Source organism: Ctenopharyngodon idella, chromosome 6, assembly GCF_019924925.1.
Source record: "Ctenopharyngodon idella isolate HZGC_01 chromosome 6, HZGC01, whole genome shotgun sequence".
NCBI lineage: Eukaryota > Metazoa > Chordata > Actinopteri > Cypriniformes > Xenocyprididae > Ctenopharyngodon > Ctenopharyngodon idella.
Genome location: NC_067225.1, coordinates 27,439,145 through 27,467,062, shown reverse-complemented (window position 1 = coordinate 27,467,062; position 27,918 = coordinate 27,439,145). Strand labels below are relative to the sequence as shown.

Genomic DNA, 27,918 nt, shown 5'->3' with positions numbered 1-27,918 from the left:
ATCTTTAAGTCTGCTGATTGCAAGGGCTCAAAGGGAGCAATCTGAAGTGCTCTCAGCACCAGAGCAAGGTCCCAAGAGGGTATGGAGGGAGGACGAGGAGGATTTAACCGCCTCGCCCCCCCTAAGGAACCTGACGACCAGGTCGTGCTGACCAACAGATTTGCCATCTATGTGGTCATGATATGCGGAGATAGCAGCAGTATGGACTTTGAGGGTGGAGGGGGACAGCCTACGCTCCAACCCCTGCTGCAAGAAGGAAAGCACGACACCGATCGAGCATCTTCGGGGGTCCTCTCGACGAGAAGAACACCACTCGACGAACAGGTTCCACTTCAAGGCGTAAGCCCGTCTCGTAGACGGAGCACGTGCCGAAGCGATGGTGTTAAGTACCTCGGGGGGTAAGTCACCTAGAACCTCCGCGTCCCGTCCAGGGACCAGACATGGAGTCTCCAGAGGTCTGGACGCGGGTGCCAGAGAGTGCCCCGTCTCTGAGAAAGAAGGTCCTTCCTCAGAGGAATGGGCCAGGGAGGGGCTGTCGCGAGGAGTGAGAGTTCTGGGAACCAGGTCCGGTTGGGCCAATAGGGCGCAACTAGCAGAACCTGCTCCTCGTCCTCCCTGACTTTGCACAGGGTCTGTGCAAGTAGGCTCACTGGGGGAAACGCATATTTGCGAAGGCCCCGGGGCCAGCTGAGCGCCAGTGCGTCTGTTCCGAGTGTTCCCCGGACAGGGAGTAAAACAACCGGCAATGGGAGGTTTCTGGTGAGGCAAACAGGTCTACCTGAGCCTCTCCGAACTCTCTCCAAATCAGTTGGACCACCTGGGGGTGGAGTCGCCACTCTCCTGGCCGCGCAGCTCGTGATAGCTCGTCGGCCACACGGTTGAGCACACCGGGAATATGAATGGCACGAAGCGACCTCAGATGCTTCTGACTCCAGAGGAGGAGATGGCGGGCGAGTTGCGACATGCGACGGGAGCGTAGACCACCTTGACGGTTGATGTACGCAACGGTCGCAGTGTTGTCCGTCCGGACCAGTACATGCTTGCCCCGTAGCGGCCCTTTGAGGCGGCTCAGGGCAAGGCGTACCGCTAGCAACTCGAGGCAGTTGATGTGCCAATGCAGATGGGGGTCCGTCCAACCCCTGACACTGCATGCCCGTTGTACGTGGCACCCCAGCCTGTGGCAGAGGCATCCGTGAATACCACAGCATGCCGGGACACCTGCTCTAGGGGTACTCCAGCCCGAAGAAACAAGGGGTCCGACCACGGGCTGAAGGTTTGGCGGCACTCCTGAGTGATTGCCACCCGGAACGTGCCGCGTTGCCACGCCCATCTCGGGATCCGGCCGTGGAGCCAGTGTTGAAGCGGTCTCATATGAAGCAGACCGAGCGGGGTTACTGCCGCTGCGGCTGCCATATGCCCCAGGAGCCTCTGAAAAAATTTCAGTGGAACCGCTGTCCTGCCGTTGAACGTATTCAGGCAGTTCAACACCGACTGAGCACGTTCCTCTGTGAGGCGTGCTATCTGTTCGACCGAATCCAACTCCATACCGAGAAAAGAGATCCTCTGCACCGGGACGAGTTTGCTCTTTTCCCAGTTGACCTGAAGACCCAACTGGCTGAGGTGTCTGAGCACCAAATCCCTGTGTTCGCACCACTGATCCCGGGACTGTGCCAGAATGAGCCAGTCGTCGAGATAGTTAAGGATGCGAACACCCTGTTCTCTCATGGGAACAAGGGCTCCCTCCACGACCTTCGTGAAGACACGGGGAGACAGGGCCAGCCCGAAGGGTAAGACTCTGTACTGATATGCTTGACCTTCGAACGCAAAAACACAGGAATGGCCTGTGTCGCGGAAGAATCGAACATGAAAGTACACGTCCTTCAGGTCGATCGCTGCAAACCAATCCTGGGGACGGATGCACTCGAAAATGCATTTCTGCGTGAGCATTTTGAACGGTAGCTTGTGAAGGCTCCGATTCAAAACTCGCAGATCCAGGATCGGTCGTAACCCACCGTTTTTCTTGGGTACAATGAAGTAGGGACTGTAGAACCCTGACCTCATATCGGCTGGAGGGACCGGCTCTATCGCATCCTTCGCCAGTAGGACCGCGATCTCCGCACGCAAGACACGGGCATCGACAGCCTTCACTGCAGTGAGGTGGACACCCCTGAACTTGGGGGGACGCCGGGCGAACTGAATCGCATAGCCGAGCCCGATGGTCCGAATGAGCCAGCGAGACGGACTGGGGAGCGCTAACCAGGCTCACAGAGACCGTACAGGCGGGATCAAAGGGACCGCAGGCGTACCCGCAGTGAGGCAGCGAGGTGGAACACAGGGACGCAGCTCGGGAGGCTCTCTCTGCGAGGCGGCCCGAAGCGGGGTCAGAGTGTGCTGTGCAACACCTACCTGGTTCCACGGTTGGGCAGGGGGCGCAGGAGAGGCTTTGCTGCCTTCTCGACTGCACGCTGCTGCCCTCTGGCGAAGGAAGAGGGGGATGAGAGTGGTGAGGCTTTTCTCCTCCCACTGCTCTCCGAGCCCTCTTCAGACCCAGAGATGGAGGAACTGCTCTCTTTTTGAAAATTTGGGTACCGCTGGCTGTTGGACCAGCGGGAGAACAGAAACAAACCCAACCAACAGGATTTACCACCCGGCCCTCCTCCGGGGGGGGGGGAGAGCAGCCCCACCCGTCTCTGGGTCACCCGTCTCAGGGGTGATTTTTCACTAACCACTTAAACAGTAGCAGAGACGGGAGGTGTCATCTTCCTGCAGCGGACACAGTAGAGCAGACTGGGCCGGAGTTTTTTTTTTTCTGCAGGGGACGACACCCTTGGCGACGAGCAGACTGAGGGCCCACGAGGAACTCAATGGTTTGTCGGGGGAGGCTCCCCGGTCTGCCACTAACTGAGGAGAACTGCTGGGCTCAGTCCCCGACAGTGTCACCGAAAAGGCCACCTTGTGAGATGGGAGTGTCGAGAAAGCGTTTAGCTTGACGACCTCTTGCACCTCAGCAAGGTAAGCCAGGGGGGCGCTTCTGGACCACTGAGGTGGACATCGTCTGGCCGAAGGCCTGCGCCGTGACTTTGATCACGGTTAGTCAACAAGCGCAGCTCAACCCCGGCTCAGAACTACCCTCATGCATAAAGAGTGCCTTGGCCTCACATGCAGGGTGGGTGTGGTCTGTGAACAGCCACCCCACCCATAAGGGTAGTGAGAGAGTAAAAACTTATGCAGATTTTGGCACTTTTGGCATTCCATATTTATGGCACCAATATAGCTCCATACTGCCAAGTTTTTCATGCACATCCGGAACACCCGGGAAAGCATGGCTGTAAACTCTGAATCTGAGTCAGCATAAGCACACACCATTACAGTGGGCAGCGTCACCCTCATTTCCAGAGCATAACAGCCCTCTCTCCGATGCTGCAATCGACATCTGACCCTCAGCTGGAGCCCTAAATGGAATGCTAGGTTCCCCTATGAAGAGGACCAGCAATCCAATCCAGAAGCTGCACAGCATGTAATGCGCTAGAGGGAGGGGCCCTAGGGGGTTGGTTCCCCGAAGGAACCCCTCGACCTCAAGACACCCAAGCCATTTCACCAAAGTAGACCTCTTCTGGTGCACCAGAGAGGGCGCTACAATGGAGATTAGGCAAGGAGACCGCGCATCTAGAGCGCCGAGCGAGCGCTGGGTTGCCGTGACAACCCGCGCTGCAGCCCGACAGCTCGACGGCACACGACACGCAGAGGAGCGAGAGGTTTGCTCTCGCTGATCTCCGCGGTCTCCCAGAGTGTCGGGCAGACCCGCGGCTGTGCTTTTACACACAAGCGGCAGCTGGCCAACAACAGAGGGGACTCAAGCTTCCCGGAGAAAGAAGAGTCACGACCGGCGTGTCGACGTGATCATGTTCTCATACGAAAACATGAACCACCCACGAACATCGTTTCAGCACGCGCCCAGACATGTGAAACAGTGATCGTGGCCGTCAGTGAGGACAGGAAACGACCGCATCCAGAAACACACAAATAGAATGTCATCTTTAAAAAGACGCAAGCTCTATTTGTGTAAGCTCTTTTAGGGACTTTACTCTTTTAGAGTGCTGAAGCACGCAGGGGAACGGCCGCCGCAACACAGACAGGGATTGTGTGCAGCCTGTCGTGTGCTCTTTCTCTCTTTGAAGGCGCTCACTCTTACCAGCCGTAAAAACGGCTTTCAGCGCTCGAAGCGCACCGTACCGGCCGTGAGAACAGCCTTCTGACGCTGTCAAAACAGCTATTTGCTCTATAACGGCAAACGAAACAAAAAACAGAAAATAAAGAGAGGACTTCGACCCCGCTGCTGTGCTGTTCGCCCGCACTCGAAAAAAAAGAGAAGTTCAACCAAAAAGCTTGACTCGTCTTCTAGCAGACACTTGCTTGCAGAGAACAGGAACAACACCGTTCGGCTCCGAAGCGAAAAGCTGAAGATGCAACGCACCTGCTGCTCGTTATATACCCGCGCTGCGAGGCGAGCAGCTGATGCATATGATTGCATGCCAATGTGCATTGGCTCGTTGTAGTTACACTCGAAGTAGATTGGCCTCTCTAGCGAGATTCCTATTCGTCGGTCTGTCCGACGTACGTCGAACGTGACCGACTGAATGGGAACATGCATTGAAGACTGTATGTGTAAGATATATAATTCTATATAAATGTAACCACCGTTGTATTGTCAAATTGCATATAGTTATTCCCACTGTATAAGCTTAGCTATGACTGTAGTTGTATTAGTTTTCTTCTAAACCATGCAAATTAGGTCATAAATGGAGACAAAGAAAGAGTTTGCCCGCCAAAATCGCACCCTCATCATTGGCTGATGTATCCCAGGAGGCGTTCTGGCCTGTTGTCCTTAAAACACAATGACACGCATCTCTCATCTGTCTCTCGATTGTCTCTCGCCATTTAACACACGTCTCTCCCGGACGTCTCGGCGACCGCGCTTCCATCACGCGCCCCCTCTCTTTGGGACGACCATCTTTTGGCAACAAGTTTCGTTGTCAAACCCTCTTCATCCGTCGCCCTAAGTCTTCACTCTTCATCGCCTAGGAGACGGACTCTTTTTCTTTATTTTCCGGTTATCTTACTCTTAAGTTAAACCCTTGTTTGAAAATCCCGCCGAAGAACACCTTCTCGGAAAAGGACCAATCGCTTCAGCCGCACGCACCGAAACTCCTGCAGAAACACGAAACGACCACAGCACCTGAACCTATGCAAGTATAGAACCATTCTTTCCAAAGCGTTTTAAGCTCGATGTGTAAGCTGAGTTTCCTTGCTGGCTCTCAAAGGTTTTAACTGTTCGTAAGTTGCCATTCCTTTGATCACCTCTGCTTTCTTGACTTTACTTTCGCTTTCTATATATGTGTATTATTTGTGTATGTTTAGTAGTATAGTCTCTGTATCCGTAGTTTCATATATTAAATACATTATATTCATGCTCGATTGTTTTTTTGCTCATGCAACAAACCCAGGTCACTTTAACGTTTCGATCCAGTATCCTTGCTTTACGCATTGATGCTAGAATAGGAAGTCTTTCTCATGGCCAGAGAAAAACCTTCCTTTTATAATCAGCTATGAAGAGCTAACGGTTTGCTGGACAAACCAATAGCTTCTCTAAATTATTATCAAACCAGAACTAATCATATATGTAATTGATTATAATTCGTTGTAATTAATTCACAATATATGTATAATTCCCTCTCGGGTCGGTATATGTATTATAATTAATCATAAAGCTTTATGATTTATTATATTCATATATTTCACCCATAAATTAATTAAATACCTGTACTGATTCGCTACAAAAGCAATGAAATTACCACATTCAAGGTCCAGAAAAGTAGTAAAGACATTGTTAAAATAGTCCATGTGACTCATTATTGGCCAGCTCACATCTCACATCTACAGCGTCACCTAATACTGAGTCAGCATTCTGACGTAGAACACAGAAGCGCTGCACTGTCTATACAACGTAAACAGCGTAGGAGAATCACAGGGGAGAGAAGTAATTCATAACATTAAGGTTTAACCACTGTAGTCACGTGGACTATTTTATTTTAGCTTTCTGGACCTTGAATGTGGAAATTATGTTGCTTTCCATAGGGGACAAAAAAAACCTCTCGGATTTCATCACAAATATCTTAATTTGTGTTCCGAAGATGAACGGAGGTCTTTGAACGACATGAGGGTGAGTAATTAATGACAGAAATGTCATTTTTGGGTGAACTAACCCTTTCATCTTCTACCAAACTATGATCCTACCATACTATTAGCTTTCACCTCGGTGAGAGGATGATGATGGCTGGCATCCTTAGATTTAACCAAGCAAAAATGCAGATAATGTGCTGCAAGAGATCATCTGCTTCTATTTCATACTCTGAGCCACAAGCTTACACATGTATACACACTCGGGAGGTTTGGCACGCTAATATATGCTCACACTGTTGCACGTGGCCACACATCTCATCACATTTGTATTGGTGCAGCGTAACAGCCAGCACACAGTTTCTCCTCCAATCACACCACAATCCTCTCTTCTCGCCTTCTCCCTCGCCAGTGGATCATATACAGCTCAATCAGCATGTGCGAGCGCATCCACGGCATGCAGCGGGCGGCATAAGGAAACAGGGGGCCAGCTGTCTTCTCTGCCTTATGCTTCCCCTGACAGTTGCTCTGGCAGACAGGCCCCTGCTCCTGACGAGAGGTTCTCTGCAGCATATGAGTCCTCAAAGCTGTAGCCAGTCATTCAGACCCCGAGTGCAGAAGGTAATGAATAGCACTACGCTGCGATATTCATTCGTTACTGCGCCACCCACTGACTATGCCAAGTTTGACTGCAGAGGATGCTTGGGGGGGAAAAAGGGATAGATGGCATAAATGATCAGCGTCATCATCAGATGTCACAGGAAGTCACTTTTTCGAAAGCAGACACGAACTGGAGACCCACATCTTTAGTGTGCATCAATGTAGAAATACTGCAACATTAATTATTCATAACTAAATGCTTTTTTATGAGTGGTTATGGGCCTATTATGGCTTTTACAAGAAATTCTGGGTGATTTATATATGCACTGAATCAGTCCAGCTGCACGACCCTCTTGTAGACTCTAATGGGGTTGTCATCGTACCAAAAATTCAGTAGTCGATACCAATACCAGTAAATTTCCATGAGTCCCATGATCAGTTTTGATACCACAGGATAAACTAATATGATACTGAACACGCTTATATTCATATTTATAATAAATAATTAATATTAAAGTAAACCATAATAATAATAATAATAAAATATAATAATTTAAATGTTAATTATTATTATTATAGATACATAAACAAATAAATTAATTAATAAATTAAGTAATACATTAATTAATTTTTAAAAGTTTTGGAGAAAATAATGCTCACCAAGGTTGAATTTATTTGATAAAAAATACAGTAAAATCAGTATATTCTTGTGATGGCAAAGCTGAATTTTCAGCATCATTACTCCAGCCATCAGTGTCACATGATCCTTCAGAAATCATTCTAATATGCAATTTTTTTGCTCAGTTTAGTGTACAATTTTTTTCTAGCTTTGATGAATAGAAAGTTCAAAACAACAACATTTATCTGAAATAGAAAGCTTTTGTGACATTATACACAAACGTTCAAAAGTTTGGGGTCAGGGGTTTTTTTTTTTTTTTTTTTTTTTTTAGAAAGAAATTAAAGAATTTAATAAATTTATTTAGCAAGGATGCATTAAGTTGATCAAAAGTGATAGTAAAGACATTCAAAAGCTTTCTATTTCAGATTAATGCTCTTCTTTCAAACTTTCTATTCATCAAAGAATCCTGAAAAAAAAATCGCACACAACTGTTTTTAACATTGATAATATTAATAATAATAACTGTTTCTTGAGCATCAAATCATCATATTAGAATGATATCTGAAGGATCATGTGACACTGAAGACTGCAGTAATGATTATTTAGTAATGGAAAATTAGCTTTGCCAACACAGGAATAAATTACATTTTAAATTATATTTAAATAGAAAACAGCTATTTTAAATTGTAAAAATATTTTTACAGTTTTACAGTACTTATTACATGACACGAGTGCTCTTCTCAGATAAACTTCAGCACATACAGTACATGGGCTTTCAGTACGTGGTACTACTAATAATGTATTGTTGTTACATTTTTTTTAAAAATATTTTAGTATTGACTTGGTCCTGGAGTAACTGTATCTTTGACATTCTAGCCTCCAACATACTTATGAAGATTCAGGCAAACCCTTTCAGTTATTATTTTTTTAATTGTAAAGTTAACAGAATGTCTTGCTTCCTTTCACAGTGCTTTTTCTTCCACAGTGCCACAGCGACAAGGACATGATAAAAGTTAACACACAAAGGATTCTTTCTGTTTAAATCCAGACGCGTTGCACACGGAATCTCAGTTCCTTTCCAGAGAGTCTCTTACTCCTATACTCTGTGTTTCCTTCTATGAGTCAAAGATAAATCACGCTCCAACACCAAAATGAATTTTCATCTAATTTGTGAGGACAGCTGAAAAGAAGCTTTGGCAATCCAACCAGCTGCCACACAGTCAGGAAAAAAAACACATCACCAAATCCAGCAAAGGCAACAAGTTCTTAAACTTCACAGAATTTTGTGAGCCAACATCAAAGACAGACAAAAAAATAAAAATAAATAAATAAATAAATAAATGTGCCAGCTGCAGACATCAGATACTGTTAACAGTTTCATATCGTAATGTGGCGGGTATTATTTTTAACCAGGAGCCTCCGTAAATGGGCAATATATATATATATATATATATATATATATATATATATATATTGTATATGTATATATAAGTATGTTTGCACAATGTTTAATATATATGTTAATATGTCTACTGGTAGGCAAATAGTTAATTCAACCATTTTATTACAAAGAAATGCTTTAAAAATGACTTCAATCTGACAAATTTCTTGAAAAAGAGAGCCACACATTTTTCCAGCAACTTCTAACACTTAACAAAAATCACGAAATTTAGCATCACGACAAAAACATAACGCAATTATCTATAAATAAATAACTTATCAGAAAAAAAAAATATTGTGATGAATTATACCATTTATAACTAGCTGGAAGAATCTTTATCTAATCTGATTTCTTTCTTGCCTTGCCACTTCCTGTAGCTGCCAAATTTAGAAAGCAGACCCCGCTGAATGTAACAGCCCACTTATCTGCTACACTTCAGCACAGATTAAACCTTTTTGGTATGTAATTTGATTCAACATTTTGAGAATAAAGTCTAACCTCTTGTCACATCTACTGTACTAAACCAAGCAGCAAGTTTCTGACACACATTGTTTTATAACAGATAGTTTTGATCACCCAACTAGATTTGATTTATTGTTTTTTATTGATTGATTGAATAGCTCAATGTAGGCTTTACTAGCATATAATCTTCTTACAACTGTTACTGTAGCTCTACCAGCTCTGTAGAGCTTGCTACTAATCTCTATGATATCAGTGTCTTTCCTTTGTCCAATTTATGTATTACATCTGTGCTGTGCTATTGTTTAAAATCTGTCTTATTGTGCAGCTCCACCAGGCACCAGGATTGAGAAAGATTTAGCATTTAAAAATCATCTCACTTTCAATTCATGAGGTAGAATTTGAATTGAATTAGCAACAAGACATAAATAATTAACTCTTTCGCCGCCATTGACATTTTTCGTCATTTACTGTATGACACAACGCTTCCCTGCCATTGACGTAAATTTACAATTCATGTCTTCACTGTACAATAGGGGGCGCTATTACACATCTTCTGAAAGAGTATACAGAATCTCTGGATCAAAACACAGGCGAAAAAGAAGCAGAAACAAGCAATAAAAGCATTGCTTATGCACATTTTAAGGCAATAATCACACATTAAACAGCTAACAAAACCGCCTAACATTAAAGAATAAAGATGTATAGGACTGTGAAGCTTTGCGTGTGTTGATGGACTTGATCTACTACATCTATGTTTTGATCATCGCTCTGAATCTGATCCGGACAAAGTCTTTGACAAAAACGCCATTTTCTCAGCTTTTTTATGAAACTTATTCACATTCAAGTGTTGATAAAAGAAGAATGCATGAAGCTAGAATAAAAGGATTTTTTTCTGTTCTTTCTTTTGATATATTGTATGTTCAGACATTCATACAACAAAATATTCTGGGGGCCATGAAAATTTGGTGAAAATGATAAAACATTCTGGTGCTGGCTGGCAACTTAAAGGGTTAGTTCACCCAAAAATGAAAATTCTGTCATTAATTACTCACCCTTATGCCGTTCCTCACCATAAGACCTTCGTTCATCTTTGGAATACAAATTAAGATATTTTTGATGAAATTCAATGGCTCACTGAGGCCTCCATTGACAGCAAGTTAATTTAGAAATTCAAACGCCCAGAAAGGTACTAAAAACATATTTAAAACAGTTCATGAAGCGATGAGAATAGTTGAAGCTTTACAAATCTTTTGTTTTGAAGCAGTGGTTCGGAGCACTGCCAAAATCACGTGAACCATTGAAATTTCGAAACACTTATGACGTAACAAAGCCTTGTTTACTGAAATCACGTGACTTTGGCAGTTTGAGATCGGTTGATACACGCTCTGAACCACTGATTCAAAACAAAAGGTTTGTAAAGCTTCGAAGCTTCATGAGCAGTGTTTTGAAATCGCCCATCACTAAATATTGTTGAATAAAGTCGTTATTTTGTTTTTTTTGCCGCACAAAAAGTATTCTCGTCGCTTCATAACATTAAGGTTGAACCACTGTAGTCACATGAACTGTATTAATTATACAGTATCTTTAGTACCTTTCTGGGCATTGAAAGTGTAAATTAACTTGCTGTCAATGCAGGCCTCACTGAGCCATCGGATTTTATCAAAAATATCTTAATTTGTGTAGATAGTTATGAAATAATATCTATTTTGAAGGCAAAAATTAAGAAGTATGTGAAAAATGGTGTTCATCCATCATGGTCCATGGCGTATATTATTAAACATAACATGATAACATGTTTATGGACGATGCAATCCATTTTTTATTTTAAATTCTACATGATGCAGAAACTTAAAATTCTGTGTTTCTGAATTTGAATTCCATTTCAATTCAAATTTAGGAATTCAGGAACATTCAGAAATCAGATTAGCTCACAAACCTGTCAATATAAATTTAGTTTTAAAAAATGCAAGTGCTGTAATATTACAGACAACGCTAAAATATCTTTTTGGATGCTGTTCTATAATTTTTCAGTTGTTCTTTTTGGAAACCTCGGCTTCGCAATGTTAATTAGCTCACGTTTCAAAAGTACAAATGCTTTGGATCCATGCCACTCTTCAAAAAGGCCAAGTGAAAAGCACCTATTGTGCAATAAACGCTAACAAAGCACTTCTTCTAACAAGCAACACTGCTGGCACCATTAATAAGCAGTTAAATCACATGCTGCTGGTTAATTGATAGAGGCCATCAAAGTGATGGCAGAGTTAATTAACATTTCATGTTGGAGGTAGAGATGTGAGATTCGGCAGAGAAACTCTGAAAGAAATACATGGGAGGAGCAGCCCAGCATGGATGAAATGCTTGATGCTTCAGGGTCTTTGTGTAACGCAGGAAGAGAGCGATTGTGATTTATGGCTTTCTGACCTGCATCCCTCGCTCGGTATAGGGAGGGATGCTGTTTGACGCTACAGGGAGGAAGGTGAGGGTGGAAGAGGGTTTGCACACAAACAGCTCCGTCTCCGGAGGGCGGCTGGGCTTGCCTACACACGCTGTCAGAGAATTGAGAGATGCTGATGGGATTATATGATCTGCAGATTGGACAACTGAGTGCCGAGAGACTGCCGGAAGATCTCTCCTCTGGAAAAAATGAGGTGTAAATGAAATATGAACGAGCTAGAAGTAGTACTGACCTCCAGAGTGAGGGGGCGGCCCGCAGAGAAGCACCACTCCTTGCCCTTCCCGGACAGACACAGAACTCCGCTTGTGGGTTTTGAAGTTTTCCAGGTCTTAAAAAAGGAGGAGAGAAAAGACAGAGAAACATTACATTTATGCTAAATATATACAGCACATTCAACGTGATTGTAATTTTCTCCCCGAAAACTATTTATGCTACAATCAGCAAGCCACACAAAGTTGAAGCCTTGGAGGAATGTGTATACAGACGTGGTAAATAGCCTTCAGCTGGACTGGGGGCTATATCACCACCCATTGAGTCTGTTTATTGAGAAAGCTCGAGCCTCTTGCTGACTCAGACTAGAATAAATGGGGGAAAAAAAATTTGAGGGTGAAAGTAAAATTCAAAAAATAGGGGCCAAAGAGACTGGGAAAAAGTCTAGCATATATTACTGACATCCATAACATCCTGCTGTGTTTTGAATATGATAGTGAATGTGGATTTTTTTCTTTTTTGTTCAATACTCTCCGCCAAAATGCATTGCTATGTGTTGCTAAAGTGTTTTAAGTGGATTTTATTGCATTTCTATTTAAGGTGTTATACAGTGGGTGGTTTCAAAGTCCTTTTAAGGCAAGTAATTTCACTCTGCGGCCATTTTAGTAACATCCCCCAGACAGCTACATCAATGTCAACTCGAATGATGTAACTATTCATACAATTCACTGCAGTTTCCATCTGAAATGAACACTCGTGTCAGTAAAACACAAATAAATTTAATTCCTTTTCACACAAATTGTGATTACAGGGGCAGATTATTGATTAATAAACACTTTTTCATGCGGTTCCTTGCACAATATTGTGACCTCAAACACTTTACCATAGTGCATGATTTGTAAACTAATACATTTGTAGAAGCAAGCTAAAATGGCATGGTTGCTTCAGCAAATACTTTTTTGTTTTGTTTTTGTTAACACTATTGTTTGGGTTTAGTGTAGGTGGTGTGTTATTTTTAAACGCGATAGAGCATTAAAGGGTTAGTTTACCCAAAAATGCCAAAATTCTGCTTTGGATAAAACTGAACACGCTTTTAGTGCCACTCACTGGCTATTTTACTTTGAAAGTGTTGCGTAACTTGCAGGAAGCAATTTGGCCACTGCAGGAATATGGCCACTGCAGGAAAATTTTATCAACGAGCCAGTGATGTTTATAGGCATTAAGCTGGCAAGTACAGCACTTAAAAACTCAAAAAACTGTTTGTCAAGGCTACATTTTAGTACAATTTGACAATGTAGTATCAATATTTTGCTTCTTTAGCTCAAATTCCACAAAAATTGGTTTGGGTTCAGCTAATGCTAACAGACAATTGACTCTTTTAACTGAATGAATCTCGAATTGGGTGTCACTCAGTGAGCTGTAGGTCAGATCACTCTCCTTAAAGGGACTGATCACTCAAAAATAAAAATTCTGTCATCATTTGTGACCCGTGCTGGCAAAATGAGTCGGAATGCACACGGGCTCATTTCGAGGCAAAACAAGTGAAAAATGTCAATTTTGGTCGAATCTGAGGTTTTTACAAAAATGAGCTCATTAAGCCCTCGACTAGTGATCCCAATCCTCCAAAAAGCAATTAAACACCTAAAAGTATCTTTATTTGTACATTTTCTGAGAGGAGTACCTTTGCGTTGAACATGAAAAATGCCGTTTTTCTCTGCTCGCTTCTGGACCACTGGCACTACCCCTCAGCACAAGTTTGGTATCATTGTAAAGTGCAGAATTCCAACTTTGTGAATATTTATAGCGAATTCAAACTCATGCTGATGAAAACAAAATGATCTTACTCATGCTGACTGTCAGATCCGAAGTGCTAGCACAAAGACGCCTCAGACAGCGCGCGATCCCGATATACACATGTAAACAGAACTACAGTATTTAAAAAAAATCTGTCTTGGCGAGTATTCATGCAAACATTATCTGTTATGCATTAAGTAAATGTTTGGTTAACTGTTGGGGAAAAACATCTGATGTTTATCATTATATTAGATGTATAATGTGATACAGTAGGTCTTGTGGAATACAGTAGGTATTGTGGAATCATGGAAAAAAAAGTTGTATATATATATATATAGATATATAAAAAATTTTTTTTTTTTTCTATAGATATGGGTTTTGACTTGGTCTGTACCAAATCTGGTGTTATTACCAGGGATTTTAAGGTATAGTTGCTAGGTGATTTTGTTTTGGAACCTTCAGAAAACTTTAACTCGATTTTTCTCAAAATTGACTTTGCTGACTCTATTGACTTCAAACAGGTGTAGCTCAGTCATTTTTTGTCGCATTCCAACAAATCATACATCATTTTGAAGGGTTTTTAATAGAGAATGAATAACTTGAATAAGATGAAAATATTTGAAAATTTGTTCATTGTGACTCATTTTGCCAGCACAGATCACATTTACTGCCCCTCATGTCATTCCGTATGACTTTCTTTCTTCTGTGGACACAAAAGAAGATATGTTGAAATGTGTTGCAGTGATTTTCTGTCTATTTAATGAAATTCAATAGGATCTAAAGTTATTTTGGACCCCACGGATTCTCAGTATATGGACAAAGCAGATCTTCAAAATATCTTCTTTTGCATTTTCACATGATTTGAGTTATCAATCATGTCTGTAGCACAAACAGTGTGATCCAAGCTTAACACTAAGGCTTAAAGGTTTTTAAGGATTTCTTTACTAAAGATTGCATTGTGTTTAAAAACTCACTGACAGACCTCAATCACAAAACATCAAATCTATAATCACCAGCAATGTAATTTTACGACGTTTTAACAGATTGGGAGTAAAGATGAGGACAAAATCAATGAGTCCCTCCAAACAGAAGAGTGCTCCTGCCCAACTGTGGTGGTGTTTTGCTAAGCGTGAGCCACACATGAGTGCTTTTAATGGCTCCTGCAGTTATCAGGCCCCCTCTGAGTTGTATTCATCTCAAAGCATGCCGGCAACCATTACAAAGCCGTTCCAAAAAACGCATCAAAAACTGAATTTCCTTTCCTTTGAAACTAATTTAGATTTGACAATTGACAGAAAACAATAACAAGTCACAACAGCTTCCTGCTTGTCCCTTGCGCAATTGTTGTCTAAAATCACTGGGAAAGGTAATTCGTACAGGCAGATCGAATGCATGGATGGGCGCTTTGTAAAGTCTCAGGTGGGAACTGTTAAAATGTGCTTCATTACAGAATCTTTTATTGTTTTTCAGAGACAAAAATGAACAACAATTAGATGATGCACCCATGCAATAGGCTAGCCACTGGGGCTAGTTGTCACACAGGGAAATTACAAGGGCTGTATCTCACTAACAGATACACTTGTTTTCTCTAGCTTTTTATATGTTGGTTTCAAACCAGGGTTATTATATTTAACCATAACCATAACCATAACCGTTACTTCAATTAAAATGAATGTTAACAGAAAAAAACAAGTGTAAATAATAAAATGAAGGCAGATTGTCAGTATGGGGCAAGTTGTCACATTTATGTAGAGGCAGGTTATTATACTGTATATAATTCGTTTTATACAATGCATTAATTGCAATATCACCAAATAAATGGTTTGTATATTACTTTGTACACTTTTGCTATTTCATAATCATCATTTTGTGCTTCATAATTATTTAAATAATTGTAATAGTTTATTTGTTTATTGTCAGGTTCCCAATGTGACAACATGCCCCACTACTATAATAATAAAACAGCATGTGCTTAGTGAACTGTATCTTTTTAAGGTATTCATCTATCCAGAAATTGGCTTTCAATAATAAACCTACAGTACCAAGAGAAATATTCACTGGATTAAAAAGTGTGAAAACGTCCCCACAGAAAAAAAGGAGGAAATTGAGAAACTTCATGAATTAATTTGTTTAATTCCCACATCTAAAACCCACAACTAAATTCCGCTTTCTACATGACTGGAATAATCTTGAAATTATTTGACATTAAATCACTGAAGAGAGTTTTTAATGGCATCCCTGTTGCACTTCTAAGGATCAAAAATATAGATGCTGATGTAAAAAATTTCTGCGAGACCAGCACGCTTTTGAATTCGAAAGCGTGAAGTCAGCTTTGCGAGCCCCCGCTGTCATCTTCCTCAAAGGGATTTTGCAGTCGCTCAGCTGAAAAGTACATCAAAGTTCAGAGACCCCTTTACTTGAGTGACTCACATTGAAGAACACCTCACAACTGGTCTCATCTAACAAAATAATTACCAGGAGCTCTTTTATAGGTTGAATATCCTAAACAAGGCTGTGTTCAACAGCACTAACTCTCACGCCACATGCTAACGGTGACATTTAATGGCACATATTGCACAAATCAGAAGAATTAACCCACATTAACCTCATCTCCAATGATCCTGGTTCTGTGGTGTCACCTGGAGCACTGATGCAGAGATGAAATGGCTCTTTATGGGCTAAATCAATGCTAAATCTTCCCTCTAAACACAGACCAGAGATTGGTTATGCTTCAGGGCTAGATTTAAGTGCAAAATTATGACGCTCAATGGTTTATGAAGATGACTATAAGGTCAGCTAGGATGTGTCATGTTGGCTAATTATTTCTTAAAATATAAATTTCTTTTTAACCCTGGGAGTCAGCTGCAATTTGAAACACTGGCCTTCTATTAGGGAAGCAATACTTGTGCATTTTTCACAGATTAATATGTGACTGCGGTAAAGGCTCATACACCTCTGCAATGAGCAGTTTGTAATGAAGGAGTAATTTATGTAATTGCTTTTTCACTGGGACAGAGAATCAGCATCAATGAGCTGTTGAAACCACGCTGGTTATTTTATTTTTTAAACGGATGATGGTAAATGGGTTAGAAATTACACTAAATTACGTTGAAACTCATACTGATTTTAGTAATTGGTCCAACTTATTGTGTCTTTAAAATTCCCACTTTGTACCAAAAAAACAAAAAGCGCTTAAATTAAAATAAAATGAAAAAATAAAAATAAAATTAAATAAACATAAAAAATCTGTATCAGGACAGCTGGCTCTTTTTTCCTAAAGCCCACTAAATGCTCAGTTTCCAAAGGCCACTGAAATGAATTCAAGTCACAGATGTGTCATGAATTGTATGAAGCTTATTGACAGACTGTTAATACTTGTAATACTCGCAAGCTAATTACCCTTATGAATGTCAGGGCATAGCCGGGAATGAAGCATGCAAATTATTCATCATTTGTTCATATTAATGTGACACAATGTTATAGTCCTTGTTTTGAAAGGAAATTACAAAAATTCTGATTTAGTATCTGTTCGTGTAAAACTGATGGAAGGAACGGTGTATTCAATCAAACTGAGTTCATTACTAATCATTGTGTGGAGCCCCTGGCAGGTGGACAAACAATTAAAAAAAAATGAGATAAAACAAAAACCGATGTAACTTAAAAAAGTGCACTTTCTTTCTGCATTAGATCACCACACTTTTGAAGGCTACTGCCTTTATAAAGTTTAAAATAAAATAAAACAGAATTAAATATAAAAAAACATTAATCATGAATGTAAAATTTTGCACATAAAAAATAACCAATTGCCCGACCTATGCAAGTGCAGAAATAACAATGAATACTTTAGACATGAAGCCAAAACTCTTTATCATACACTTGGACATCTCAACAAAACATATGGGAAGCATGTTAATAAGATAATTTATTTTACTACCCTAAATATGCATTCTTATATGGTTAGCTACATTGATGAGATGTGTCAAGTGTGTCACAAGTGTGTTCATGTTCAAATATAATGAATTTTATTTCCAAAAATCAAACTGCAGGAATTTAAACTATATATATATACAGTGCTCAGCGTAAATGAGTACACATGAGTATACTACCATGGAAGTTAACACCTTGACAGGAGCGTCTTCTGATGAAAAGGGTTGAAGAAAATCGGCATGCAAGTTCACTGCAGTTATCTAAAGAAGCAGAAAGCCAAACTGGTGTGACTATTTCCCATGACACAATACGGCATACACTGCAGAGGAATGGCATGCATGGGTGCCGTCCACGAAAGAAGTCTCTCCTAAAGCCCAGGCACAAAACAGCCCGCCTAGAGCTTGCCAGGGCCCATGCTGACAAAGATGAAGACTACTGGGACTCTATACTCTGGAGTGATGAGACCAAGATAAATGTTTTTGGAACTGATGGCTTCAATACTGTATGGCGTCGCAAAGGTGAGGAATACAAAGAAAAGTGCATGGTGCCTACAGTGAAGCATGGTGGTGGCAGTGTCCTTATGTGGGGCTGCATGAGTGCTGCTGGTGTCGGGGAGCTGCATTTCATTGATGGCATCATGAATTCACAGATGTACTGCTCTATACTGAAAGAGAAGATGCTACCATCACTCCATGCCCTTGGTCGTTGTGCACAATGATCCTAAACACACATCTAACTGTTGGATTTCTGAAGAAGAACAGGGTGAAAGTGATTCAGTGGCTCCTGATCTGATCCCAATCGAACACCTATGGGGAATTCTGAAGAGACAAGTTGAGCATCACTCTCCATCCAGCATCCAGTCTCTAAAAGAGGTCATTTTTGAAGAATTGAAAAAGATAGATGTTGCAAAATGTCGCCAACTTGTTCATTCCATGCCTAGAAGACTTGGTCCTGTCATTAAAAATCATGGAGGCCATACAAAGTACTAGATGTAGTAGTTTTTGTTGTGGGGTGTACTCATTTTTGCATCACCCTAATTTAAGTTGTGATGGAAATTTTGAACTAACTTAATAATGAACTAACATTTCTTTTCTTCTACAGGCCTAATAAGCTAACTTTGAAATAGAGAAATAGTCACTAGGACTGAGTGTTGCAACAAGTGGAAAAATTCTGCTGTGCTGCCTAGACAGCATCCTTCTAAGGATAAAAATAGTCTTTGAAAAATTCTTTTAACCCATTGAGTAATCTGAACTATTAACCCAGTGATATTTTTTGATGATCTTGTGATTCAGTTGTTCTAATCTAAATTTACTCCGCCAGTAAGCGGGACAGAGGAACTGAGATGTTTTTCTTAAATCTGAACCAATCATATTAAGACTGATGATAATGAGTAATAGATCATGCCATACTGACTGTGAAATGTACCTGAAATCCTATAAAACCTGCTGTATTCCTTTGTTCGGAGAGAGATTCTCTGGAATTGATGAGAACTCTCCCGGCCGTGATTAAAGCTTTGAAGGACAAAAACTGGAGTCTCTGGTTATTGCTACAGCAAGTCAGGTTAGGGAACACTAGGTTTTTGAGGGTCAAGACGTTGACGGAGATATTACTGAGTGTCGATTTGGAGACGCTCCGAAAGATCATATATTATTGAGTGTCGATTTGGAGACGCTCCGAGTACTATTGAGTGTCGATTAGGAGACGCTCCGAAAGATCAGGAAATTTATTGAGTGTCGATTAGGAGGCGCTCGGGTGTCGATTAGGAGACGCCCCAGGAACAGGTAACTTAAGTCAGGTGCGTCTTGGAAAATCTACCACAGAGTAAAGCTGAAAAATGTGTAATCTAAGTTATATTACTAACCTTACTTTCATGTTATAAGTTAAACAAATGTTATATTAAACTTAGTCTTGTCAACATTTTGGAAACTGTTTCCGTGTTCATTGAGATATTGTTTAAAATGTTACTTTTCAAAGTGGGTGTACTCATTTACGCTGAACACTGTATATATATATATATATATATATATATATACTGGATGAAACCAGTATCACTTCTAGACTGCCAACACAGAACATCACAAAAGTTATGTAAATCACAAGACTAAACAAAAAGCAATAATTGTAGGATTATTTGTATAATTCAATTAATATAAAAAATAAAATCATTCATTCAAGTTAAATGAACACAATTGATTCTAGTTTGTTTAACATGGTTGATTCTATTGGGTTTTACTTGTTTCAATCATGTGGAACCACTGTCCATGATTGAATTGAGTTGGTTGGACATAACTATTTTACATAGATTCTTCCTTAGTCAGTTGTGTTGTCACAACACAAGGATATTGCATAGATTAAAAATAAACCTTTAATGTTGATAAAAACTAAGTTGGTTGTGTGGAACCACTGTCCATAATTGACTTGAGTTAGTTAAAGTATCATTTTTTTTGAGTGTATAAATACAGCTTTAGTAATATTAAGTTTACACATTAAACTTCAAGGAAATTCTGGCTGTAGTACCTGGATTGTGGCCAGTAAGCAGCAAGCCAAAAAGTGTGTGTTTGAGCACTCATGATTATAACCCTATTGGATTCTACCTCAACATGATGGGAAGGCAACAAAGGGCTGGACTGCCACTTTCATGTCAATGAAACACAGGATGTTAGATAAAAGACTAACAGAAGCCATAAAATTGAGAGCCTACAAGAACAAAGTGGACAAACACATTCAACATCTAAGGTACTGAATTAATTTAAGGCTGGAAAAAAAAGAAAAGAGTGTCTTTTTGGGTATATTTTGGATAGAGATAAAAGCCATAGTGATTTTGAGAGGGGACATATGGTCGTCCGCAGCGAGAGTGGGGCGCACCAGTTTTGATCGCAGCCGGTTCATCTTTATTGGGCTACTGACAAACCGAATCTTAATGTCACTATAGTGTTTTTTTGTCTGCCCTTTTTTGGGGAGGTTACAAGTGGTGCTCCCCGCTCCATAAACACACAGCAAAAAGAGCAAAGGGACTATTGTTGTTGAAAGTACTCAGCAGGCTGTTTCCTTCAGGATAGCACGCAGCTGAGGTTTTTTCAAAAAGAAAGTGAAATAGACAGAAAGGAAGGGGGGAATACTTAAACAAATGCTTCTTTTAATATACACAGCTGAAACCATTCACTTTTTTATTTCCCCTGAAGAAACGTGGCATAAAAGCACCCCGCACCAACCGCTCACATGAAGAGACAACTTTAAAAAGAATACACGCACACGCATCCCCATAAACAGTTGGGGCTGGGGGGGATCCAGATGGTATTCATTTAAACAGTTCAGGCTAAGGAAATGCAGTGTTATAAAATAAAAATGTGGTAAACAGGCATTTAACACTCACATGCATACAATAAATCAGTACGTCTCAACTGGTTTGGCTTCAGGACATAAATTTTACATTAAACATTAAGCAGCGCCCAAACATTTTCAACTGTTTAAAGTACACAATTAGTCATGTACTTAGAATCAGATTTAGACATTTAAGAATATTATCGTTATGTACAAAGACCCAACAACCTGCAAAATGATAAACATGACAAATTGAAAATTTTGTAAATATAAATGCAAATAAGAGTAGAACTTATACCTATATTCCAATGGGGAAATGTCTCAATTCTGCCCAAAAACCTTAACAGGAATTTATTTATTCTCAAATCACCGACAGTTTGGGTATCACTTTATTTCAGTGTCCTTGTTACACAAGTTGCATGTAGTTACTGTAGTAACAACTATAAATTATATGCATAATTACATGCAACTAACTCAAATCTAAACCCTAATCCTAACCCTATAGTAACGTAGTTAATTAATATTACTCAGTACTTAAAAGTATAATTACACTGTAACATGGATAATTTAATAAAGTGTAACCAGTTTGTATATTCACCCGAGTATCAGGTATGCAATTGGACTGAGAAGGAAGACATGAGGCTGCCAATGATGTAATGTCCCATGAGCACTTTCCTATTCTGCAATTCATAACAGTTTGAAATGAAGAAAAATGACACCACTGAAGAACTTCCAGCTCTGCAAAACCGATCTGATGGGATGTACAGTAATCTAAATGAACCTGACTATCAAGTGCTGCCACCGTGGGTGATTTGTAAATGCCAGCATAACTTATCATGGTCCTAGTGAGCCGTTGCGTCTTTATAAAGACTGGTGAAACACGCAACCCTCCCACCACAGGAAGGAGGTATAATACTTAAATCAGACTTGCAGACAAACTCCAGCTGTTTTTTTACTGTCAATTGGGACAGAATAAATATAAATTCCTCAAATTAACAGCTCTCGCTTTCTCTCTTTATTAGATGTCACATTTTTTTTACTCCTGTGAGTATTTCTCAGTGTAGGTTTATTTTTGAAAGTCAATTTCTGTAAAGACACATACCTCAAATTCTTGGCTACAAACCATTATTGCTCAAAAAAAAAAAAAAAAACAAAACATATAGTTCATTAATATCTGTAAATTAACAGTGGGGCATGTTGGCACAATAAATGGGGTAAGCTGTCACAATGGGAACCAACTATGTTTTGAAAAGGAAATGAGAAGAACACCGGTTTTACTAAACTATCTAAACTGTGTTATCTAAAAGAAAAGCCATCGTACACAATATATCAGTATTTGAAATGTATTATCAACTACTTAGTGGATTTTTAAGAATATTTCAATCATGACAACTCTCAGAATAGTTTTAGCATGTTATTGAATATGACAATGTTAATGTATTTGGTCTTGGCGGACAAGATCTGCTACACTGCTGCTGTTGATTATTGCTGCTGCAGAGTATGGACTTGCTACTGCTAATAGATACACAGACAAGCTGCTTTGAGCAGGTTAGTCTCGCATAGCCAGACCTTCAGACTGACAGCAGAAGGTCTGGACTACATCGCAGCTTTCATTGGCCAAGGACAGTCCAAGAGGTCATCTGACCGACAATTCGTTTTGTTCTGCGTCATGTTTAGGGGCGTGAAAATGTAAACTCAATGTCCCGACAATAACAGACCAGCGTGCGTTTAATAAATTATTCAATCAAGAACGTTGTGCAAGTTTACTGCAACAATGGTGCCGCAAACTTCACATACTTTTGAAAATCTAACATTTAGCTTATCCTAAATCATAGATCAGCGCTCATTGTAAACATGACAGCTTTCTTCTTCCATGAGGGGGTTTGCCATCACAACGGCTTTGTTTCCAGGCGGACCGTTAAAGAATGCGACAGACACGTCTCCCGGCAATCCTATGGAATTCAACCAATCAGACGACTTTGAAACTCCCGAAGTTTTTCCTATTTTGTTTGCCTTATGCATCAGATGTTCAGCCAATGGTCCATGGGCAACGACTGAGGCTGAGACTATGAGCATGTAAGAGATATGATGCTGCTGCATAAATAAACATACATAAATTCCATAGCAAATCTAGGCAGGTGGAGCTGGGGGAGGAGGAGGGTTTCAAAGAAACTCTGCACTGCAGGACTAGACTACAACAAACATTTAACCAGACTATTTAAATGTTGAGCAAACAACAATCTCACTGACTGCAGAATCAACAGAGACCAATCAGCTTGTGCCATGTAGCAATGATGTGATTGCTTGCAGATATGTAAAGGACCTATCAGCCTGCACCCTCTAGAGTTTCATGACTGAATTAGATATTTAAACAGTGAAACATTTATGAAATGCAAAATGATTCATAAAAAATGCAAAAATGCAAAAGGGCAGCACACACAAATATCAAACCCATGTTTCAGCCAATGGAATAAGTAATTACTGAACTGTATAAAAGTGGAATTTATAAAAATGTCAATTTGCCTCAATATAAACCTATGAAGAATACAGTTTAGACTAAATTGTATACAGTGGTTCACAAATGCTTTAATGTATGACACTGTCATTTTGTTTCAGTACAGTGAATAATATTCACAAAAACAATCCTAATTTAATTCAATTTTGAAGATGTTTGAAACTACTGCTAAAGAAAACAAGCATTTATGCAATCAGACTCCAAACCTCATCGTTACTGAGATACAGCTCTTGTGATGACTAGACCTGGTATCTTCACTATATATAGTAGGTAATATCTTCAGCATTCACTGACCCATCAAATAACATCAGCTGAACTGCAAAATATTCTATTCAACCTGTCACCACAATGTTCAACATGTTGTTAACGCTACAGATACAGAGTTTAATTTCTTACAAAGTCAAATAGAACTTTAATTGTTATTGCACATTAAGTGTGAGGTCTTTTTCAAGACCCAAATATGAAAATGAGAAGATGGTACATATGTGAAATACGATTAAGACGCAGCACACAGCCTTCTCTATCAGTGGCATTTTAATTAAAAACATTCTGCAATTCCCCAGAATGCAATTACTGCTTTAGGGATTGGTGCATCGACACTGACAATTTTTCTCATTTCCTATGCACCTACTGACAACCCTTTCAATATCTGCTTAATTCATCCAGTCCTATTCAGAGTGAATGAAAAAAAAAAAGAAACAAAAAAAACATTTTATCACATCCAATGAAAGTCTCTTTAATAACCTGTACTTTTGATAATTTGAAAGCACACAAAGGCACCGTACAAGCTTACACCAAAGTAACCATAAATGTATTTTCACACATTAAGTGATTTTCACAATCATTTATTTGAAAAGAAAAGCCAGAGCTGTTTAGAGACAAATACATTCTAAGAGATGCAAACTAGTTCATGAGCCACCTATTATTTCTAAAGCTAGTCCTGACAGAATGTTGCTAAAAGTCTGCATAAAAAACATACTTTTCTGCAAATTACTTAAAATTGTATATAAAAAACAAATAAAGCCATGAAATGGCTTAACTAACAGTTTTCTTTCCTGTGTTAATGCATTTCTTATTGAAACAAGTTTTAAAAAAGAAAAAAGAAAAATTTAACAGTCTGATGTTAAAATTAATTCATTTTCTCCATATAGAAATGTATTTTTCATGATAATATCAACAGAACAACTATGAACTGCAAATTTGAGGTTGTTGAGGAATGATATATGCTCCTGTAGAAACCACAAGTGTGATTTCAAATGTAAAAAAAATGTTTAAATGCCAAATTTATGGTCATGATGAAGTATATTACTCACAATAACTACTGAGAGCTCAATAGCAACTGCACAGGAAAATACATAGTTGAGTTAGTCTCTCAAATATATAATTTTAAATCTTTCAATAGTTTTATATAACACATATCTATATATTATTATATATTATTTTTATTCAATTATTTAATTCACAATTCTTTATGAGATGAGTAGTATATTTCCATGAAAAACGCTCACACCGTCTATTTTATTAGAGAAAAATCGGGATATGCCTGTGAGTGCAAGATGAGTCATTAATATTTTTAATCAATTTATAAAGCGTAAATAACATTTTTTTTTTTTTTTTTTTTTAAATTTGGTCAACTTTTAGTAGTACACTAGAGCTTATACATATGAACCAACCTCCATTTTTAATTTCTCCAAGCTACTTTATGAAATAAGCATCTTCCTCCATCCACTTTACAGAATTAAAATGAATTCAAGTTGGAAATATGACTTCTTGACTTCACCTTTATGCATTCTCATGCACAACGTGGTCTCCTACAAATTCTCCTGCATTAGATACCAAATTAGAAAATATCCCATCTAATAACATCAGCTGCCCTTTAAATTATTCTCTTGAACCTGCACCACTCCATCATGCGGCGGAGTTAATTAAGCTATGGAGAGAGTAATAAAGAAGATGGATGTGGAGCAGTCAGAGATGCGTGCCCCCACCACACGACAACAACTGAAGCCTAGTAAGGTCAGAGACCAGCGATTGATGGATCTGTCAGCCAATCGTCTTACGATGACAGTGGACTTCCTCCCCACAGAATTGGATTGTTCCCTGCCCTGCAGTGCCATCGTCTTCAGGCAGTGGCCTTGCTGGGAACAGGATTCAATCGGAAAGGCTTGTTTGTAATTTGCTATCAGTGCCATATGCAAAGACAGGTCAGCCAATCAGTGTGATTTTTTAGAGTCATGATAGGGGAAAATTCTACAGTTATTGCAAAACACTTTTTTAGTTCTCGGTACCAATTTTGGTACCAGAGCAAAAACTGCTGAATTAAGTACTTTAACAAATTGTGTCCCGTTTTATCCAGTTCGTTGGTTATCACTGTCAGTCATCGCAGTTTCCATTTCAATAGCGCATTTAAACATGGTTGTCAATCCAGAAAATTTGCAGTGTACTGAGCAGCATGAAAATTAAACTTGTTTTCAGATTGTGAATGGGTAATAAACAGAAAGCAAGAGAAGAGCCTCCCTTTATAATCACTAAGTCTGTCAATCACTACTGCACTATCGCAAAAACTCTCATTATAATAAAAAAAGATGTCTTAATTGTACAATGAATCTCTTATTTACATTGTGTTTACACTTTGTTGGTTATAATGAAAGAATTCAGCTCACGTTGAACAAAAAAACTCGTTTTCAGCTGTGACTACCTTACTGACTAGCACCTCTGATAGGCCAAAGTGTTCACGCACTCAACAGATATGATTGTGATTGGCTACAATGTTCAATTCTTGTAAAAACACGCTGTAAATAGAAACCTTTGATGCTCCGAAAGCACTCAAACAAACACAAACAAGAGCGTTTGAATGCAGTCTATCGGCGTGTATCGAATATACCTGGTACTCGGTACTACCGGTAGCGCAGAAATGCTGGTACGTAAACTATTTTCTTTTGTACTTTGTATCGGTAATACCAGTACATTTGACAAGCTTACTGCTGTGTAAAAGGCAAAATTCCTCAACAATGAACAACTGTTAAATAAAGGTTGATGCTCAGGAAATGCTTCACATACCACCGCATGTAACGTATTACATTTCTGCAAAGTTGATATGACTCCTGTCTTTAATTTATTTTCTCCATTTGAAAACATTAGACATTCTACATTTATTTTACTTATTTTTAACATTAGTGTTGCTGCTGATGCTTTTTATAAATAAAATTATTTTTGTAATATGAAAATTAAAATTAACAAAATTTATTGGTGTTTAAATAAGATTTGTTTTTTTTTCTATGCAAGGAGGGAGTGATTGTTATAAATAAAATGGTTTGTTCAGTTCAGTGGTGTTGTAATTGTGTCAAAAACAGAAGTATAACAGTAAATAAATATCAGTTCTGCATAGTGGTTATTGGGCACATAAACACACAAATTATCGGTATCGGTTCTAAAAAAATCAATATTGGTCGATCACTATAAATGATAACTGCAAGACTGAATCTGGCCCATGAACAACCTGTGTATATATGAGATACAGACAGAGTGAGAGAGAAATAAGAATGAGAGAAGGTGAGAAAGCGACCAGGCTCTCCTCAGGGAAAACAGTTCCATTTTGATCATGTTATCAGTGAGGAGAACAGGGGCCAGCGTACCAGTCCGTGCTGTCAGGTCTGCAATGTCCTGTTTGTTTGGACCTGCTCTGTGCTGCAGGTTTGATCAGAGATCAGAATGTGACTTACAGGCAAAGGTTAGGCTGGCCTCCCTGCTGACAATAGTCCCGAAGGAGTTGGAAGCAAGGCACTGGTACGTCCCAGCGTCCTCATCTTTATTGAGATGGTTGATGCGAAGGTTGCCTCCAGAGAGGCTGTGATGAGAACCGGGTTTAGGGTTGACCAGACTGCCATTTAGCTTCCACCTACAAGACAAAGGAGTTCACAGTTCAGAGATTTCAATATGAACTCATACGTTTCTCATCATGACCTTCCATGACTGAACTATCACAGCAAGGATTATTTATGTTATAGCTCTATGCTCTTATTCTCAAAAATAAGAGCATTGAAGATACGTTTAAAAATACCGAAATTAAAACTACCGAAAGTTTGGGGTCAGCAAGTTTGTTTTATAAAGAAATTAATATGTTTATTCAGCAAGAATGAATTAAATTGATCAAAAGTGACAAGTGTCATTTAATGTTAAAAATATTTATATTTTAAATTAATGCTGTAAATCTTGTAATATTTTAAAATACACTGATCAAATAAATGCAGCCTTGGTGAGCATAATACAATAAAAAAATAATTTTCTCCTAATTTTGGGAGAAACATCTGAGACAAAATTGATACTTAAAATATTCCTCGATTAGAACTCTTTTAAATCTCCTGAAGTATGAAAAAGCAACTTTTGAGAAATAAAAA

At 39.5% G+C, this 27,918-nt stretch overlaps 1 protein-coding gene across 2 annotated transcripts in view; it reads right to left on the bottom strand.

Annotated features, from left to right (window-relative positions):
- The window catches only part of cntn4 (contactin 4), a 160,074-nt gene that overhangs the window by 78,849 nt on the left and 53,307 nt on the right, over positions 1-27,918 (bottom strand). For both annotated transcript variants that reach the window (XM_051896479.1, XM_051896478.1), the window contains exons 4-5: positions 27,244-27,419; positions 11,987-12,082 (exon numbers count right to left, since the gene is read on the bottom strand). In XM_051896479.1, coding sequence (XP_051752439.1) covers positions 11,987-12,082; positions 27,244-27,419 — 272 coding nt within the window. The remainder of the gene's footprint in view (positions 1-11,986; positions 12,083-27,243; positions 27,420-27,918) is intronic.